The 21,054-nt window shown below is 37.6% G+C and overlaps 1 protein-coding gene across 1 annotated transcript; it reads right to left on the bottom strand.

The window, feature by feature from the left end:
- Positions 1-227: 227 nt before the first annotated feature.
- Positions 228-13,027, bottom strand: tank (TRAF family member-associated NFKB activator). Its single transcript, XM_036567748.1, has 8 exons — positions 12,822-13,027; positions 11,639-11,778; positions 11,432-11,543; positions 9,875-9,987; positions 8,726-8,787; positions 7,418-7,536; positions 4,973-5,337; positions 228-663 (listed from the first exon to the last, which is right to left on the bottom strand). The coding sequence occupies exons 2-8, from the start codon at positions 11,771-11,773 to the stop codon at positions 508-510; spliced, it is 1,062 nt and encodes a 353-aa protein (XP_036423641.1). The 5' UTR covers positions 11,774-11,778; positions 12,822-13,027; the 3' UTR covers positions 228-507.
- Between the last annotated feature and the right edge of the window lie 8,027 nt (positions 13,028-21,054).

Genomic DNA, 21,054 nt, shown 5'->3' with positions numbered 1-21,054 from the left:
ACCACATGCTTTTTAATGTAATCCCTTTGCCTGATCTGCAATGTTACTGAATCTGTTGATTAGAGTGTCTAAAGAAAACTAGACTGAAGTGAGTTTATTCAGTTGCTTTAGCATGAAGAACCTTAAAAATAGCTACAGTCTTCCAGCTACAGAGTAAAAACGTTTGCTTTGAAATCATGGAACATGACTACAGTACAGTAAATGCATTTCAAACGAATACAGTCTAATAAACTGGAAGCATTTCTTTATTATATGGACAATTCAAACTCATTCAAAAGTCCCTCATTGCAAACCAGACAGGGTAATTAACTTGTAAAGGCCACAAAATGTACCGTTTAAAGTTTTACAAATTAAATAAGTGAGCGCGGAGACCTCCCCTCCCTCTACACTCTCAATGAAAGCCAAAGTGACTGCCGTGTGGCGCACTGGTTTTGTAGAGAGATCAGGCAACAAAGGCATGAATAAGGCATGGCGTCGGCTTGTAGACAGCCCCTGTGCCTGGCTGTGTCAATCGCCCTGGAAGTGTGAATTGAGGTGGCTGTATATGAGGTCTAGGGGAACAGTAGCCTTGCAAAAAGCACACTGCCTCGGGCTGGCCGTCTGAGCAGACTCCATGCTTGATGCCTCCGACGCCATAGCGGAGAGATCAGGGCTCCATAGAGGCTGCTCAGAGAGAGAGAGAAAGAGAGAGGACACTACTTTAGCGACAGGTTAGTGTTTCATGCACCACAGTTGTAGAGTTGGTACTGCATTTCAACATGAGATATGTAACATTATACAAAAATTAAGATAATAACATACCAGTTCACCATCTGATATTTAATGATCTTAAAAATGACAAAGCAGTTGAGTAAAAATCCATGGACTCCATGGATGAGTGTCACAATTTGCTAAACTGCTATAAAATCCAACTGTAGGCTCCAGTATAATAAGGGGGCTATTCTGGGCTGCAGATGTGTGCATTAGTTCCCTGTCTATTAGGTTCCTTTCTGTTCCCTAACACAAAAAATCTCCTAATTACATGAATGCATACTACAAGGATGTATAAAGTGTAATTGCATTTATGTGCTACATGTTATGTGACACGCAAAAAGCACAACTCTAAATCACTCGCCACCCTTAGAAAGAATTTTTTTCTAGGGACATAATTATACACCCTATGCAAATTCTACAGTGCTTAGTTTAGAGAAAGTTAAATCGTAGACTTGAGTTTAATCTTTAATCTAACATGCAGTACACCAATCACATGTTGGCTCTCCTCCTACAACTTCATGTATCAACACTTAGTTTGACTTTTTTTCAGGACCAGGACTTGTGTAAGAGAAAAGGCAATAAACTCTGCTTAAATGAAGCCTAGATCAGGATTCATATTTAAGGGAAGGCATTCAAGTTGCAGTTCTCTGAAAATCATATTTTTTACGCACATTTCCATAACAGATGAGCCTGGGGAATGTGTGCTAATCTTCAACTAACCCAGAGCTAAAAGAACAGTACGAAGAGGTGTGTAAGGAGTGTATGACAACACAGAACAAGACAGTATGTGATTCTCAGCTCTCTGTGGTCTTAGCACATCTTAATTGAGATCTTAAACAGAGCAGCACAGTTTGAAACCCTCTGCAGATGTAGCACTCATACATGTATTTCAAGAATTTTCCAGTAAAACACAGAAAAAAAGGTTCAATCTTCAGTCAGTTTTTCCAACACAGGACAATACTGGAAGTCTCACAGCCAAAAAGTAAGCAGGATGTAAGTCATTCAAACCTAGAGCTGTGTGATATGGCAAAAATGTAATATCACAATACTCCAAGAATGATACATGATATATCACAATATTTATTTTTTTTCTGAGATCTAATATGTTGGAACAGACAAAGTAGTGCCTCGTTTAAAAATATTTTCAAAAACTATGAATACAATCATTTGTAATCAACATTTCACATACTGTGCTGCAGTAAAATTCATTTAAACAGGACTAATTATGCTCTCTTTGTAATCAACATGTAGTCGGTTCGTGTTTTTTGAGTACTGACAGTATCCAGGATGAGCTCAGAAAAGCATATTGTGACATATTGTGAAGTAAATGATCATGATAACAATAAATATTGTCAAACACTGTCATATCGCCCAGCTCTATTCAGACCAGTGGTTCACTTTCTGTCTGTAAAAACTAATCTACAGCCCTGCCAGCTATTGGACTAATCAGACCCAATATCTGCCCAAGGCTGCACTGTATTCAAGCCTAAAACTGAAGTAGGATATTTTGGGAACATGTCTTTTGGGCGTATGAATCCTTGGCTCTTTGGACTTGGGCAATACATGCAAATCTATTTACCTATTACTTTTTCAGATATGAACACATTCTTTCACATATCTATTACAGTCGTAGTCTGAGTGATCTCTCATCTGCCTAAAAAAGAGCAAAATACACCTCTCTCCGGTTTTTAGGGTTCCTGATCTTGTTTCTATAGGGGGTGCTTCTATAGGGTTCTGTAACAAAACATTAAGGATCTAGCCCTATAGCAGTTGTTTTCAACCCCAATCCTAAGCACTCTCTATTCCACATGTTTTGTTGTCCCTCATCTAACACACCTGCTTCAACTCATTAACTAATTAACAAGCCTCTTCTGTACCCGCTTTTGCTTTTCTTTACTATTTCTCTACATGAGCATCAACTTATTCCAGTACAGAGGAAGGCCTGCTCTTGTTTGGAGTTCCATGAATAAATGTGGATATGGAGCAATAATGGATATGTGGCACTGTCAGTGCATGACAGCTATTATATTATATTACTGGTTCTTCAGGGCACAGAGAATTTTAAGGAACCTTTTAGAAAGCAAAAAGTTTCAGAAAAATATGTTTAGGGATATGTGATATACTGGTAGCTGAAATATGATTTGTCAATAAGTGAGAAAATGTCATTATTTTTATCGACCCGATACTGGAATTACAGGTGATAATACCAACTGAAGCCCTATTTTAGTTGGAGTATGTACTGTAGTCACTAGTGTTGGACATTTCTATTCTTTTCAAAAGGACAGCACAGAGGAGGATTGGCATTCAACCCCAGCCAGACAGAAACACCACTGCTATTCTAAAGTAATATAGAGTATACAAACACAAGCCTTCCAGTGCTATATAACTCTAATTGTAAACAGCTCTGAAGTCTGTTTAATAATTTAAAATATTTAAATGTAATAATGTATAGAGTAACAATAATTAGCCACTGTCCAAAATAAAACGTTTCCATATTTTTCTGATTTTTATATTTATTTTCTATTTACTTTTTATTTACATTTGTACACAGCAGCTGCTCTTTACATTGTGTAAAAATCATGATGAATGAATGAATAGAAATGGCACAAAATGACTTGGAATAAAATCTTTTTTACTTTTAGTTTACATATATTGAAAGATAATAATGTTTTCTCTTCTCCTGTAAAGTTATAAATTTGGAGATATATGTTTTTTTTTTTTTGGACAGCAATGATTTTCACATCAGATTTAGCTGTGTCACAGCTATGTAAAATGTATTAATGATCAATGATCAGGTCCTAACCTCACTGCACTTCATTTATGGATTATAGTGTGAACTTGTTTTAAAATGCAAAAAAAAGCAAGAAATGAATATTAGAAATTGGTTTATGGTTATTAGTATCGGTTTCTGCCACAATAAGGAGTTAATTATCAATTATTGCATTGGAAATTCCATGTTGATGCATTCTGTATTTTTTTCAGGCATATTTGTTTACTAGTTCAATGACAAATAAAGCTTTCAAAATGATAAACATTTTTAGAAGGATTAATTTTAAATATATATACATTATTAGAGATTATTAAAAGGATATGATGTGCATGTGTGTATCTATTCAATGCATTGATATTACCTTCACGGCTTTTATGTTAGTATAAATTCTTTTTAAACAGGATTATCAATTTTCTGATGTCAGGTGACGCCACTATATTACATGATAAAGTTATTTACCACTACTGAAAATGTGTTTAAACTAGTCTTTTTACTTGGACACCTGTATGAACCTTTGTCCTGGAACAAACATTTATTTTTTCAAATACACAAACATCATAGTAACACATATTCATGGCTTTCCGGGGTCATCCCACCTGACTAGGTAAAGTGAACCAGCCTAATCGTGACTCACAACTGACCTTTTTTCAACAGTTGTGAAAGGGCTACTTGGTCACTTGTGGTCTTCTATATGGTGCAGTACCATGCTCATCTTTCTTAAAAGCATGTCAGAATAAAAGTCTGTTGCTGTGGATTGTGGCACATGACAGTTTAAATGTGGCTCTACTGGACCTTCTTTCTATCAACTAAATATTGTGATAAGAATCATGTATCATAAAAATGTCCTCAAGTATCATGATATTATATTTTTGCCATATCAAGCACCCCAATGCCAAATTATTTTATTTAGGTTTTTATATGGCTAAATTACTTTTTTAAATAGTTTTATCTGCATATACGGTTGGACGGTCACACCACTTGACTTTGGAAGGCATAAATGCCTAAAATTAATTTTATTTTGATGCACTGACAATGTATTCACATAAAGCAAGTATTGTAGTATATTCTGATATATGTCATGTATATATTAATTTATTTAAAAATAATGGACTTGGACATAATAAGCGCATGTCATATTACTGACCCTACTACAAACCGATCATGGTGATATCTCTCAGGTCACTTGTATTTTTACTTTATCCCAAGTTACTAAGGTTGTTTCCACTTTCTGTGGCCCTTAAACTGGGGGTAACAAAGTTTAAATACCCTGGTTACTGCTTTAGTGTAAATAAAGTAAATGTCTATTGAACTAAAGGTTATACTTTTTTCTGTTAATCAGGCCATATGCTACATGCTGGCAGGCCTACTAATCTACGTCAAATGTGCTTAACCATTCTTCCTCACCATCAAGCATACAACTAATCAAACAGGCATGTAAGAGGTTCTCACCTGTTGCGGACCCCGTACAGCTTCATGCGATGCTGATGCAGGAGGGAGGTGTGATGGAGAAGACAAAAATGAAGAGAGGGACTCTTCCATCACTGCTGAAAAAGGCTCCACCAGGTCCTTCCTGTGCAGGGACAGGGGTATGTTCTTGTCTGGGGCACTATGCAAGAACTCATATTCACTGTCTGTGGGAGGCGGGAATTTTACATCGCCCATAAAATCAGCGTCATCGGGGTTGATGCCACGTGACGCCAAGGAGCTAGAGGTCAAGTGATCATTGACCTCTGACCTTGAGGAGGAGGAGAAAGGCACCTCAGCTTGTTCGGATGTGTCGTCAGTGCACTGGATGGGCATGGAGAACTGTTGCTCTGCAGTAGCAAAGAAATACACAAAACAGTTGTTTGGGCTGGTAAAACTTGTCTTTCATCTACAACCAATTTGAACGCATGAGAATTCTCATTTATACATTGGTATACTGAATGCTTTTGTTTAAAGGGACCCTGATTTGGGGCCATGTGTGAGAGAAAAATAACAGCACTCAAATTACAACAAGAGTGGCAAGGGCAGATACATGAAAAGCATTAATAAAAGGCTATCCTACACCAATACCAAGCTTTAATTTCTCACCTGGACTTACTATACTACCACACTGAGGCCTACCCTTTGACAAAAGCTAGACAATAACTTCACAGGTGCTTTCCCAATACTGAGCCGAATGAAAAAACTAACTATTATGGTCTTTGTTTGGACTAAGGTTTTCTGTTTTCTGCTGGTATCCTTGTGCCTTCATATAGATGTAAGAAGATCAGTATGCAAACTATGAAAAAAATCACAGTAGTGATGTATGCACCATGCAACGCTGAATATTCAAGAGCATCTCTGGCATTTCTAACACCTAACAAAGCTCTGAGAATCTGAGAACCCCACAACTACTGCAGCTATGGCTGACAAAGCCAAAACCCACTCAGACATAACCTTGACATACTGTTACTAAATGAACAATAACTGAACACACCAATAATTCATAACACCAATAATTCGCCAGCCCAGAAAAACAAAATAGCGATGTGATAATGAATCATATTGAGTGGCTGACTGTGTTATTATACACCCAAAGTAAAAAGCATTTTTCCTAAAATTTCCAAATTTCTGCACAATTAAATTGTTACAATGTAAACAAAGTCATTAATGCGTCAGAAATTTTCACAGTAGCGGTGAGGGGAATCAGACATCTAAAGTATTCAATACTTTTAAAGGCTACCTCATATAAAAGTATTACATGAAATGGTACTAATATGTTGCATGATGCTTGAGACCTATTTTTACAAAAGGCTATTGGCTTAAAATGTTCTTAAAATATATGCAGGGCAGAGAAGCATACGCAAGGCAAAAAAAACTTTTTTTTCTGGATTTATCATAATTTAACTGTTATCAACATACAAAAGTTTAGTAGACACATGTAGTCATGAATCCATATGAACAAAACCAGATTTACCAGTATTTTCACCATTATTAATGTATAAAAAGTCACGTTTAGGTTTACTGGTCTTTTTGGACAGTGAATGAAACTATTCTATGTGAGTTGCAGACATCATGTCCCCTGGTTCCTATCACCACCAATATAAAGAAATCTGAATTTCTCTACAATGCCCCGTCTCAAATCAAACGACTCTGAATGACTCTGTTTACATCTCAATAATTGAATTATGCCTGTAATGTCTGTAATTATTGTGCCTAATAACCCATTTCTTGCTGACAACCCACAAGCCATCATTTAATCAGAACTGATCTTTACAGGAAAAAGGCAGTTATATGATGATTGTGAGTGCTGGTCAAATATAAGAGGTCAATTCTCTAGGCATGTTTCTTTTACTTTACAATTGACTCTTTTTTACACGTAAAAACGTTCTCACCTACATCTGGTGCTCTGGAACACCATTTTTATCTGTGGTACATGGCTGGGTTAACTACGAAAAAGCCTTGCCTAGATTGTGTGTGAAAGCACCTTGTCCTTTCTGCCAGTCCTTCACCAGATTCCATAGCTAAAATTACATTACATGGACATATTGTTTCTCTTCATCAAACAAAAGGCATCTAATTGCATAACTTTGCAATGTTAATTAAACATGTTCATCTGTTATGTCTATTTTAATCCAGTGCAAAGGGCAGTGGATGCAGCAGCAGTAACACTGGAACTGCTTGCCTTTGCTCCAGGTGGTTCTGTCTTTAATTGCGCACAGGATAATACACAATAGCTAATATCCTGTTATGACATTTCCAAAGTAATTGTTAACTCCACAGCTCCATTCCTCATTTCTCATAATTTAATTAGAGCAAAAAACAACATTACAAAAAAACGGGACTCGGCTAAGGCACAACAGCCATAATTTAATGGAGACGTTTATCCTAAAATATCAAATTAAATGTAAAAACTGTAAATAATGTTACCGTTTGCAGTATCATTTCCTTTGTGTATTCTTTTCAGGTGATCTTTCTGTCGCCTTGCGAGAGTTTGAATCCTCTGGAAAGTCCCTTGGATTTCCTGAAGAGCGTCTAGAACATCCTCCCTAAGAACCAAAAAAAGAGGCAAGTGTTGAGCAAGCACTTCCACTGTATGTGTTCACAAAGTGGGTCACAAACACAGCCAGAACTCTCATTACAAAACAAGCAGTACTGCAAGATAATTTGGTCCTTTTTTTCTGAGAAAACAGCAAACCTGCGCATTTCTATAGCTAGACAGTTGTATACAAAAGTTTGAACACCTCTGGTCAAATTAATGTTGATTTTCTGAGTGAAAGTAAGTTAATATGCCCTCTACATGGAACATACTTATATATTAGTAGTTAGAAATAGTGCACCATTTCTATTTATTTGTTAGGTAAAAACATTTTTGCACTAGGAAAATTTTGTTTTATTTTGCTTTGGTAAAATGGTAAATTCAGCACATAAAAAGTATTTGTGCATTAGGAGGATGTGAAGATGTGTGCATATTTTCATGTACAAAATCAACAAAACATGTAATTTGTCCAGAGGTGCCCAAAGTTTTGCACACAACTGTACATTTTACCTGCAGCTAATACATATCTGGGCACTAACTTGTATGTATCCTCTAAGACAGCTAATAACTAATTAGAATTTTGTCAAGACCCAGTCATTAAGTGTTACTAAAACAGCAAAAGCAAAACTATTTTGTGAATAAAATAACTCTGTTAATGGGGGCTAACCTTTCACTTTAATTACCGACAGAAAAAAACAAAAAGAAGCATATTTTTCCTTTGAAGCTGGCATTTACAATGCATCTTAAAATATGTTTCAGAATTGGAGACCTTCAACAGCATCCCAAAACCACCATAGCATAATGATCATCCTAAAATACAGACAGACTGTTCACAGTGTTACTGGCCATCTTATAATGATTCATTGTGCTCTGACTGTTTTGGGAAACGGGCCCCAGAAGTGTTAAGAATACAACCAGCGAGGCCATGCGCGTGACGCATCTCAGGACCAGAGCCGTGTTTCTATGTCAAGAGTGAGTTGTAAGATAGGCGAGTGAGTATCACTTTGAATACTATCTGTAACTGTTAAAACGATGTCAGCGTGACAATGCTTTAGGACGTCTGGCATGCTCTGGTTCTTTCTCTGTAAGTTAAAGGAATTTGTCTGCTAAGAAGTGAAACCAGTTAACATAATCTAAATGAGGAGCCTTCATGAATTTAAACGCTGGTATCTTTTACACGAGAAGTCTGAACCACATACGTCTTCATGCCGCTGATTCCAGGTACTGTACGGGGAATCGTCTGAGCACACTCCATGGCTTCCTTCATCACACATTATCCACAAAATAAAGAGAAAAAAATAGTATTAACATAATCCAATTCTGAGAGACATTAATACCATATAATGAATATTGTGAAACAAATTATTACTCTGATAATTACTCCAGAGAACTGATTTATAAACCTTTAGTCCTGTACTATACTGTATTTGCTCTTTTATATCCTTTATAATCATATCTATTCTGTACTAGACTGCAGTGAACCTATAACTGTCTGTCACTGTCACAAACTAAAATTTCATTTACATTAAGGAACTTTCTTTAAAGTGAGAAAGGCGAAGTCTCTCATGCTACAGCTCAATATAATAGACATGCTCCTAAAACCATTATGCTGTAGCGCCCCCTGTTGTTGATAATATTGACAAGTGTTAAACAATTGAAAAGAATTATCATGGTGGATTCAATTAGAGAAAAATTCTCACTATGGACAGATAGCGCTGAGAAATGATATCAAACTGTGAAGAAAAAGAACTACATCTTTTTCACACATTTCTCACAATTTAACCCTCGACTGAACTGTGGATAAGTGGGAAAGCAGCTCAGGCGCTGCCATCAGATCTTCTGCCTGCTTTCTACTAATAATATCAGAATAAAGACGGTGGGGGCGGGGGCATATGTTTTAGTAAGTACAATCCATTCAGGAAAATTAGGCTAGATTTTCAAGGCTTCGAACAACAACAGGACGACAGAAAACGCTCTATGTGTTCTGCGTGGGGGTCTATGCATTGCAGGTCAGTAACAAATTACAGCATCTCTCTGAAAAAGACACTTCTGTTGTAACAGATTTCCAACAGATTTCTACCTTTAACAAAAACAGATAAGCAGGGGTTCTGAGAGCTCCCGTTGAGCACAGAATTCTCAGTCACATAACATAACAAAAACATAGACAGGCAAAGATTTCTCAACTTAGAAATTACCAGGTTGACATTTAACGCCTTTCAAAATGTATCTCGTGTTATAAACAACAATCGAATAGATGCCTTCCTCCAGCCTAAAGAGATGAATGCAGCATTTGTATTTTCAGACACTGAGATGATAAGGATCTGCGACCAGCACGGGGATGCACCTACCAGGACATGGTTAGTCCTGTGGGAAGTGGTGGGGTTGCCAGGCCACTGATTGCTAGGTGACAACCTTTCAGTTTCCTGTTTTCGGTCTGCAGCCTCGCAACATTTCACTTCCCCTGGAAAAAACACAACACATAGTCTTAAACATAAATGCCAAACCATAAATTACATAAGCCTACAAGAACACATTTATGTAAAAATATTTAGTGTCAACTGTTTAAATTGAATTTAAAATGTGGGAATGGCATCCAAACCACATGTAATAATGCCAATATGATCTTGCCTTGCACTGAAAAACATCACAATTACATGACCAAAAAATAATATGGAACTAATACTTATGACAACCTTTTCTCAATGTGTGAATGTGTTGATCACAACAGAATTCACCTCCCCAAATCATTTAATGCGTCAAAACAAATTACTTTTGCCAAACACATCTTTACCAAACACTCATCCCACCACACAAAATAACAAATTTGACCAAACAAAAAAGTAGGCCTAGGTGCTGTTATGAGAATCACTCTGTTGTACAACTCTAACTAAATTCAAAACATTTGAATCAAAATCGAATAAACCTAAATCAAAATCAAATAAACTTAAATCAAACTAAGTCAGTGTAAATCTTATACATGACATACAGAATAATCCATTTCATTGAGGTAATGCACAGAAAGGATTTACTGTTCAACTGTTTTGCTCAGTAAGTGTTCAATGCTGCTAAATCATTACAAAAAAAATCTCATTCCCAAATGCAAAAAATAAGGCCCCACAGCTCAGCTTCTTCTCTCACGCCCACCAAACACAAATAAGGCTTGGTATAACAGCAAAATGTCTTACGGCATGTTCATCATCTCACTTAGCTCTGCTTAGCTTCTCCGGGGTTTAACATTTTTAGCATAAAATCAGCAGTTGAACTGACCGACTGAGACCTACTGTAACTTATGATAGTGTGACACTCACATGAGCCCCTGACATTTTGAACACAGAGGAACAGAAATTAGGTTTGTTCACAGTTAAAACCTATGAAGTTGTAGAGTAATAACAGAATAAGATAATAAATTTGTACGTGTCTTTTTATATTGTAAACAACAGTGGTTCCAAACTTTTGCTCAGTATTGTATATGAATGTACACACATACTGACATTTTGGAGTTCTATTTTAGGGTAATGTGGCAATGTTGTGTGTCTGAAAGGAAGCGATGAAAACTGCAGTGCATGAAATGTCACTGCTTGCTGTTTTGATTATTTAGATTATGGTTTTGCCCTGAAGGGCAATCGAATAAAAATGTAATATGTGACTGATACATAATAGATCCATTTAATAGACTATGATTAAAATTAGGTCAGGCTTAAACCTAAAAATAAGAAAAAAGTCTGGAAAACTGGCCCAGTATTATAGCACTAAAACTACAAAATTAAATTTTTACTTGAGAATATTTTTTCCAAGGTCTCAACACATTGGCAGGGACCATTTCTTTGGTTACATACATTGTGTGATATAGGTTTAGTGTATATATAATAAAAGAAAATAATTTCTTGGGTCAGTTTCTGACTAACCTGAACCATACTTTACTGCTGAACTCAACTGTGCTTTCAGCTCTGAAATCAGCTGCTCTTGGTCTTCTATCTTCCTCTTCAGCTGCTGAGTACATCGTTCAAACTGCTCCGTCTAAACACACACACACAGAGGTCTGTGTTTATTTTAGAATAAAGAAAGATATTTTAAAAAAGAAGAAACTTAATGGACTGTAGTCTGTACTGAACCTTCTGCTGTAGTTCCTTTTTGGCATTTTCTTTCTCAATCAAGACATTGCGATAGGCTTCATAGGCTTTGTTCAGCTGATCACTAATGTTTCGTTCCATGCCGTGGCCTTCAGTAACATCACTGTCAGCTGTCATGAGTCCTGCAGCCAGAAAACATACTCTAACAAACATGTCAAAGGCAAGTAAATACATAACAATACCTCAGGCATGAGAGCAGAACCACGGCACAGTCTGTATAGGCCACGCTGTCCTATACAACAGATGTTTACAACAGACGTGTCATTCCTCTGTTTAGTGGATTCTGGACTATACCATCATTGATCATGAGCCCAATTGTAATCTGAATATTTTATTTAGCTTCTTTAAAGTCTATAAATCCTGGAGAATTAGTTTTTGAGTGATTTGAAAAGTGCATATCAACAGACTAGTTTTAAGAGAAAAAAACAAGTTCTACCAAACTAGTCTGTACCCAAGTCAAGCCTAAACATCTAGAATATCAAGAATATCATTCCAGAATATCAAGAATATCATTCCAGAATATCAAGAATATCATACCAGAATATCAAGCTTTGGTGTGCAGAAATAAAAGCTTGGTTAAACAGAATAAAAAGAGAGGAAAATATTTTTAAAGCTACTAAGCCTGTTCATTTAACGCATCTAAACGTTTTCATATTTAAGACATCTAGTAGAACACCTAACCTAAGACGCTATGTATGATGTACCACCGAATAAAGCTGTTGAAAGTTTAAGTTAAATAAAGTAAGCTTTAAAAGAGAAATACATTAACAGGACGGTTGAAAATAAGCGTCATATTCATGTTTCCAAGATTTTTAAACTGTTTGCATGAATAGCTCACTTTTTAAACCACTTTTGTAGGTCTATCTCTACATCTCAGAGAGCCTGTACTGTGAAATATGGGAAGTAAAAGGACGCTCACAGCCATCGCTAATGGAATGACAAACTTTACCCGTCCGTCGAAACATTACAGCGAAACAACGTAAAGTCGGTGAAAATGAAAAGTAAACCTTGATTCTGGCGATATTATTTAGCTCAAGTACAAAACCGACGGTATCGAAATACCGACAGTAGCTCGCTAACTAACGTTAACAACGCCTTAACTACACACAACTAGCAGCCACTCTAGCTAGCAAGCGTGGCTAACTGCCCGTGAATGGAGCCTTACCTTCATTCGGAAAGTGCCAAAAGATCTACGTTTAGCTATCGCTTTGACATTGCCGAGCTCTCTTGCTGCCGGTCTAGTCTACAACTTTATTTTCACATTGAAAAGGAGGGGAGGAAATGGAGTGTTTCGCACAAATGGACGTTTGACATGTTTTACAATGAGCTGGGAACTTCCCTCGGGGAATCCCCGCTGCCCTGCCGCTTCCGCCTGCCGCCGCTCCGCCAATCAGCGTCGCTGTGGCTCCTCGTGCTGGATGCCTGTGTGTGAGCCCGAGCTACAGCCTGCAGCCTACTTATCTGACTTAAGCCTGCTGCAAACGCCGGTTGAAGAGCAGGCAAAGTACTCAGAAGTTTGTAGAGATCTGTTCATCCAACGTTTCTTATGAAATCAAGGGTGCTAATAGGGAGTTTGCCCCCTTTTGCTGCAGTAGCAGACTCTACTCTTCTGGGAAGGCAGAAGTATTTGCTGTGAGTATTTGATGGCATTCAGGCACAAGAGCATCAGTGAGCTCAGGTACTGATGTAAAATGACTAGTTATGGATCACAAATGCCACTCCAGCTCATCCCAAATGTTTGATGGTGATACAGTTTATCCCAAGTGTATTTTAAGGTGTTGCAACTCATCCCAAAGGAATCTGACAGTGATGCAATTCATCCCAAATGTATTTTAAGGTGCTGCAACTCATCCCAAAGGTGCTGGGTGGTGCTCCAAAAGTAACGCAATTGCATAGCTGATGCTTGGCATTGGTCATGGTGACCTTTATTCTAATGTGCAGCTGCTCCAGAGTAAGGCAGGGCAATATGACGCTATATCGTTATTGTGAATTATGTCAAAATATAATATGCTTTTCTGAACATATCAGGGATATCATCAGTACTTGTAGAATACTGAACAACTGCATGCTTACTTATTAAGAGAGTAAAATTTGTCTCATTTAACTGGATTTAGTGCAACACAGTATGCAAAATATTGAATAAAAATCATTGCATTCACAGATTTTTTTAAATGTAGCTCTGTTAGTTCTTTTTTTTCTGTTTCAACTGATCAGATGTCTGAAAAAAATAAATATTGTGACATTATTGTGTATCACTGGAGCTTTTTTTCCCAGTTCTGCTGCAGTATATCTTCTGTACTTCTAATGACGCCTACAGCTGAAGAGACACCCGTCTTCCACTGTGGTTCTCTCTTGTAGTTTAACCACCACGACTTTGTCTCTTTATTTCTTTAAAGCTTGGTAATGTGCTGCACCTATATGGCCATAGTATAAACCACAGTTTCAACTGCACATGTGCTAAATGAGTATTTGCAAGGGCTGCAAATATTGTGGTAAATAAAGTGTCAACTGCATGAACTTTATAGATATAGTGCACTAAAATTTGTTCTCATCATCAATCATGAGGTATTCTCCCATTGCACCTTGACAATTTTCTGAGTGAAAGATGATACTAGGGACTCAGCGGTACTTTAGCCTTTTTACTTGATGGTAGATCAGAGTGGTGGGGAATTATTGGTTATATTATTTTTCCCCATCTTTTGGAGAATGGTGATGTAATCAAAATTTTTATAGGCAAAACGTCATTACATTTATTTGGTCTTTTAAAAAATATGGTATGATTAATTGTGCTTAATATGACCAGGGATACATGCTAACAAGATTTTAAAAAAAGGCCAATTTGGATTTCAGGTTGACATTAAACAGCACATTAGGGTCAGAGTGGTGAGAAAGCACTGCAATCATGTGTGCTGCTGGAAACCATGCAGTTATTACCATAAGATGGCAGTGTTGCTATTGTTTGTGGTAGGCAGTAGCTGACAGCGGTGTAAGGCCCAGACCACTTTTATTCTCTTCTCACCTTTGTCTTTGTGGACCTAGAGAAGTGGTAATAATCTGATACTCATTTTACTTTGTCCTGTAGAGTAAGACTGGTTATCTGAGTCATCTAGTCATTTACATCAAGCAAAAATGCAATGGTAAGGACAGACATTCGGTTTAGTCTCCATCTCTAAGAAATGAAATGGCTTTTTACAGCTCATAAATCATCATCCTTTCTAGCTCAGACATTCAAGGACACATGAAAAAGAGCTGAAGATGTTCTATGGAGATTCTATTCGATGGTGCTCTTACTGTGGTGATAGAATTGTTCACATTCTTAACATTCCACAGTTTAAGGCTCTCTCAGCATGAAGTATGCCTGGGTGTGAGCATGTAAGCATGCAAGCATGTCTGTGTGTGTCTGATTTTTCCCAACTTTTCCTTCAACCGGAAAGCCCCAGGATTTATAGTGAAGCACAATCCATTGAAGCATCAGCTGAGGGTGGAGGATTTGAGCTGTTTTCTTTCTGCTGTGTGCTCTGATGTATAAATGTCTCTTTATCATGCCCTGTTTTCTCTAGCAGATGCATATTAATTGGCTTTTCACTTTGAATTTCCCCTTTTCCACTGAGGACCAGATGCTATGCCTGAGGCAAGTATTTAGTCAAGTATGTACTGTGTAAGCGGTTACAATGTAGTTAATAATTCAAGATGCGTTCCCTGCGTTAGCAGTGCATTGCGGTAGTATACAGAGAGGCATCAAATTTACACTGTAATGCTTGTGACATATTAACGTAGCACATAGAATCAAACCTATATGAGTAGAATAACTACACATAAACCAGGAAAAATCTTTAAAATGCTCTCACTGTAATTGAAGAGTGCCATTCCAATATGCTGTATCCATTTGTAACAATTATATATATGAAGTTTTTGAAAAGAGTAATAGCTGTCGTATAATGGAAAGCACATATTTATTTCTCTAATAAAGTTAGTATTAATCATAATACACCATTGATATTTGCTTTATGTCTAAGGTCCACTCAGACGTTTCAGATTTTTTGTTTCAGACATTGTCTAATATGCACAGGATGTTTGATTCTATGTTTTTAAATTAGGAAACACCTTTCGAAAGAAACGTCTGTGGTTGCAGATAAGGATTGTGTCTCACTTCACAAACTCAGACTCACAATGAGACAGGCGTGTGGAGTGTCTGTGCAGATGTCTGTCATTCCTCTGTGCTTGGTTGTAACCTCACTGCTTTATATGCGTAAGTCTCACACACACACACACGCACACAAACACACACACACACACACACACACACTCTAAACAAAGAGACACACCTACACACCACACCTCAGACTGAAAAAAATCTGTGAAACCTTTTGGGACATTCTAGTGAATGGTAACTCAGTCTGCTGTGTTCCTCTTTTTGGTGAAACACTGCACTGAATGCATTTAGCATGTCACATGTTCTAGATTATTCACATGGAACCAGTTCTGATAATCAGCATAGACATGAAAAACAACTGCTCTTATCACACCTTGTGCATAGTAGCCATAGCCAGTCTGCTTGATCTTGACCACTGGTTAATTTATGCTTTAAGCGTTCTTTAAATCAGGGTCTGAATTGCCTCACTAATGAAGATTTAACCCCTTCAAAAGGAAGTAGAAATAAAAAATTCTGATGTGTTCTTAGAAATTATACATAATAAATCATTTTAACATTAAATACTAGCTATGTTTCCTCGGCCATGCCAGAAAGATGCATATGACACAGTTTCCTCCACTCTTTCAGCAGGCCATACTACTCCTGTACTGTTGATGCTGTCTCAGGCTTGACTCCCTCTTACACAGGAATTCGCTGTCATCTTGGAAATTGTTATTGAATTGGAACTGTGTCACCATCAGATAAACAGCACCTAAAACTTTCATCTTTGAGAGACAGGAGAAAATCAAGTTGGATCAAGCCGGTATTGTAAAAATAAAATAGATTAAAAGAAAAGAAAATTTACAAAACAAACAAAGAAGCTGCTGGTGTTCTCAGAACAATGGACTGACCACCAGAGTCCAGACCTCAGCATCACTGAACATGTTTGAGATTACTTGGATCATGAGAAGCAAAAAGTGAACCAACTTCTAAGACTGAACTTTGGACATAGAAAAATATTCTTGCCGATTTCTTTGAAAAAACTGAAAGCAAGTATCTAAACAATGAAAATTTTTATATTATATTTAGTTGTTGAGGCTTTTGTGTTTTGCTTATATTTTCTGCTCTTTTCCTGAGGCAAAAACATTAACAACTTGTATTTAATAGCCATTTTAACTGGAAAGTAAACCTTAAACATAAGACATTCTACATAGTAAGTATCCCCATATAATCATCATAAAGAAAAATTTCTGACCTCAGGTGTCATAGTTTAATTCACACTCTGCTTTAAATGCATCCAAACTTGATTTAAATATGTGCAAGTCTGGTATTCTACAATAACTCAGACTAACTGGAAAGCTATCAGTCATTTCCTATAATAGAGTCGTTCTTGGCGCTGAGAGCAATCTTATCCCACACCGTTGACTCCAGCAGGGTGGGTAACCTGAGCCCATCCAGCAGGCTGCTATCTGATCCCCCTCCTCCAGACAGAGAACACGCTGCATCCAGCATGCTCTCGCCATGCAACTGTCAATCACCTGGCACAAGCAAAGGGCAGCCATGTGAGTGGTGGATTGGAGAGAGGAGGAGGGACAAAGGCAATGTCCCAAATGCAAACAGCGCCAGAGTCAGCGGGTTCAGGTTTATCTGTTGGCACAGAGCAAGGTCCCTCAGAGAGTGGAGGGAGAGAATACATTGCACTTGAATATGAAATCGGATAGCAGATGTGTTTCCGCATTTCACTGTCGGCCACGCAGGTTCGTGAGGGGCATGTCTGACTGACTACAAGAATGTTCCACTTTTCTCTTTAAATATACGTATTTATTAAATCTTCTGCAACTCTTTAAGATATTGTGTCTTCATATAAGAGGAATCTTTCACACGTCCTGTATAATGGCAGCTTTTATTCTCAAGCCGAAAGAATCCCTGAAATGTTTTACAGACAGGGAGCTCTACAGAACTCCTTTAGTCAATCTGATGGAAATACATTACTGTAATGGAGGCCTGTAGTACACTGGATGCCCATATGCATCTGTTATAGTCAGCATAGAGTCATGAAAACCTTCTTATTGCTGTTATACCGAAACGCATTGAAAATATCAGCTGACTTATACAACATGAGCATGTCTTGATGCGCAGCCCAAATGGCATGGTGCCTAACTGAGAAATATATATATAACTGATATATATATATTTTTTTTAATCTTAACAAAATTTCAGTCTAGGCTGAGTGAAACATGGTATCAACTGAGCTTTTTTGCTCGATGATAAGTGGGGTGGTGAGAGGAGACAGCGAAATTATTCGTTACCTGACCACTAATGCATGTAATTCAGAATACATTTACATTTTAGGACATAGTTATTACTATTTGATAGAAGATTATAGAAAAACAAGAGTTTTGTTTTTCAATGTAATGGTATGAAAAATTTTGCTTAATTTGACATGGTCAATTTTCAGGTTGTAAAGTTAGAAACTTTAGCATTTATTAAAGAACTTTTTTTATTCTAGTGTAAAGCTAACATTTTAAGGGATAAGAGGCTTTGTTATGACAATGATATTATATTTAATGACTGCTTTATGACTGTTCCTTTTGGTCTCTCTCTTTCTGAAGGAATAGTTTGGTGAAAAATCAAATTCACCCAATTTTCTACGTCGAATTTTGTTTTTTTTAGTTTAGAACTGGAGCTATGAGGCTAATGTTGTTAATAAACACTAGAATAAAATAGTCACCCAAATAGCCGAAATTGTTTCTGTAAAAATGCATCACCAAAACCTCTCCCAGCCCACTCAAACCGCATCCAGGGGCTGCACAGACTTGCCGATGTGGTTTAGGTAGTATGACTCTGAACTATAAAAATAGACAAAGCTTCACGGCTACAGGCAGCCATTTCAGACAACACCAGAGCTGGTATTCACAAAGCAGGAGTGATCTAGGATCAAATTCAAACTCCTTATTTGTGATGGTCACTGTCCCAACTGATTCCAATCAGGACTCCTACTCCTGAGGTGCTTTGTGAATACAGACCCTGTTTTCTGAAGTGGCAGCTCACAGTTTTGTTCATTTTGATAGATCACAGTAAGTCATACTGTGCTGTAAACCACATCAGCAAGTCTGTTCAACCTTAATGAAGAATTGGATGAAGTTTGAGTGGATTGAGAGAAAATGTAGTCATACAGAAACAGTGTGGGTTATTTGGGTGACTATTGAGTCCTAGTGTTTGTTAGCAATATTAGCCTTGTATCTCCAGTTCTAAACTAAAAGAAGCCAATTTTGGATTTAAACCATGTCTTGGCTGATCATGCACATCTGGGGTAAGTGGAAAATTGTGTGCATTTGATTTTTTGCCAAACCATTCCTCTAATGTCTTCCTCTCTCCACCACCCCTCAGCTCCCCTCCAATTCACTCTGTCTCTCTCAGCTGACCTCTTTCCTGTGCTCAGTCATTTGTTATAAAATAGTGCAGCGCAAAGTTAGCGTGCTCGCTTACCTGTCTGTTTTACTCATTTACTGCAGCACCACTTCACCTTTCCTCTTTTGTCCCCACTTGTCTTCTCTCATCCTCCTGTCTTTGCCCTTCCTCCACACTTCCACACAATGACTTGAGATCTACACATACACACACAAACATATGTAAGCCTATAATCAAGAGCGAGATGTGTGTATATGAGTGTGTGTGCATGTCACAGGCTGCTGAGCAGTGTATGCTTGTGAAGGCCTCAGGGGAAGACCAGAAGGCATAACGGGGAATTCACACAGTCCTCCATCTCTCAGCACTTTACACACGCTTGCAGAGGAAACTCAGCCACAGTGGTGCTGCTTTCTATGAAACTCAATAAGCACCAAATATATCTGGGTCCTAAATGACTTCCTCCAAGACATGTGGTAAAGCAGCTACTGTATATGGAGCATTTTAAATTGTGCTTGTTTCTTATTGCCATGTCATTCTTGTATCATATGAGAAGTGATAGATAGGGCAAGTTGTATTAATGATAAAAGGTCAGTAGGAGGTCATTTGAGACTCTGATCACCTGAGCAGCTCAGCCTTGTGTTACTCCACATGGCAGCTTCAGCAGCTCTTCACGAGAACGGACAAGGGTGTAGCTATCGACCTGAACCATCACTGGCTGCCTGCCGAAGTGAGTCAAATGCTTTCCTGAGCAAAGAGGATAATGGCCTACTGCACTAAAGAGTAGGTTGGTGGGTAAGATCCGGTTTCTCTTGAGACTGAAACAGCAATTTATATAGAAATCCAGCATTATTATCTCTTTAAAGTTTGCACAGTCATTTTTAATTTGATGTCTTTCTTTGACTAATGCTTTTTCTCTTTGACTTGTGTTCTCAACCATTGTAAACACCTTTGGGTTATTGCACAGCACTATCAAATAGAACATACTATTAGTAGTAGTAGTATTACTTCACATAATGTAAAGATTCTTTAAGGATGCTTCCTAGAACCTTTTCCATATATGGAGGTTCTTCAAACTTTGAAAACATTCTTCACATTCATCTCATTTACAAAAATGGTTCTCTGGGAAACCAAAAGAGATTCATCTGTAGTATTGATCAAAGAACCATTTGTGGCACCCTATTTAATAGTATATTACTATTCTTGGTAATAATAATGTATTCTGTTTTTATAGGGCTGTTCAATACCCAATGTGCTTGCAACAGCTGAGAACACAGACATTAAACAAAATACAAGATTAAAGACATCTGTCAAAGAAAAAGATTTCGCTCAATAAAAAAATGCAAAGAACCATCCATTAAAGCGTTCTTTAAGAAAACAAATGAGGTTCTTCTATGGCACCGTGCAAAAAACACTTGGCACATTTTTAAGAGTGTAGTAGAGTGTAGTAGTGGTAGCAGCTCACACATCTAGGCATTTCATTTCTTTTACATTATTTATGATATTCAAGACAGAATTTCATAAGAAGTGCTCCAGGATCAACAGTTTGGGAGAGGAGCATCCGGTTGCAAAGCTTTTGCTAACAGGCAGATGCCTTTCTCATGAATTTTTCTTGAATTGTAAAGCATATTGAGTCATGATCATAGTTCACTTGTAAGGCCTAAAGTAAATTATAATTAACTAATTAACTTAGGTGATTCATGTTGGACGAGATGCTAGATGATTCATGCTACATTCATGTTAGTGTCTAAGCCTGTGGTGGCTCCACTGTCTACAGTGGCTTGGTTTTTTTCTCACTCTCTCACTCTCCCCCTCCCCTCTACCAAAACAGAGCCTAACAGGAGAACAGTGGTAAATC

Source organism: Colossoma macropomum, unplaced genomic scaffold (assembly GCF_904425465.1).
Source record: "Colossoma macropomum unplaced genomic scaffold, Colossoma_macropomum, whole genome shotgun sequence".
NCBI classification, from domain to species: domain Eukaryota; kingdom Metazoa; phylum Chordata; class Actinopteri; order Characiformes; family Serrasalmidae; genus Colossoma; species Colossoma macropomum.
The sequence above is the reverse complement of the archived record's forward strand: the minus strand, read 5'-3'. Positions and strand labels throughout refer to the sequence as shown.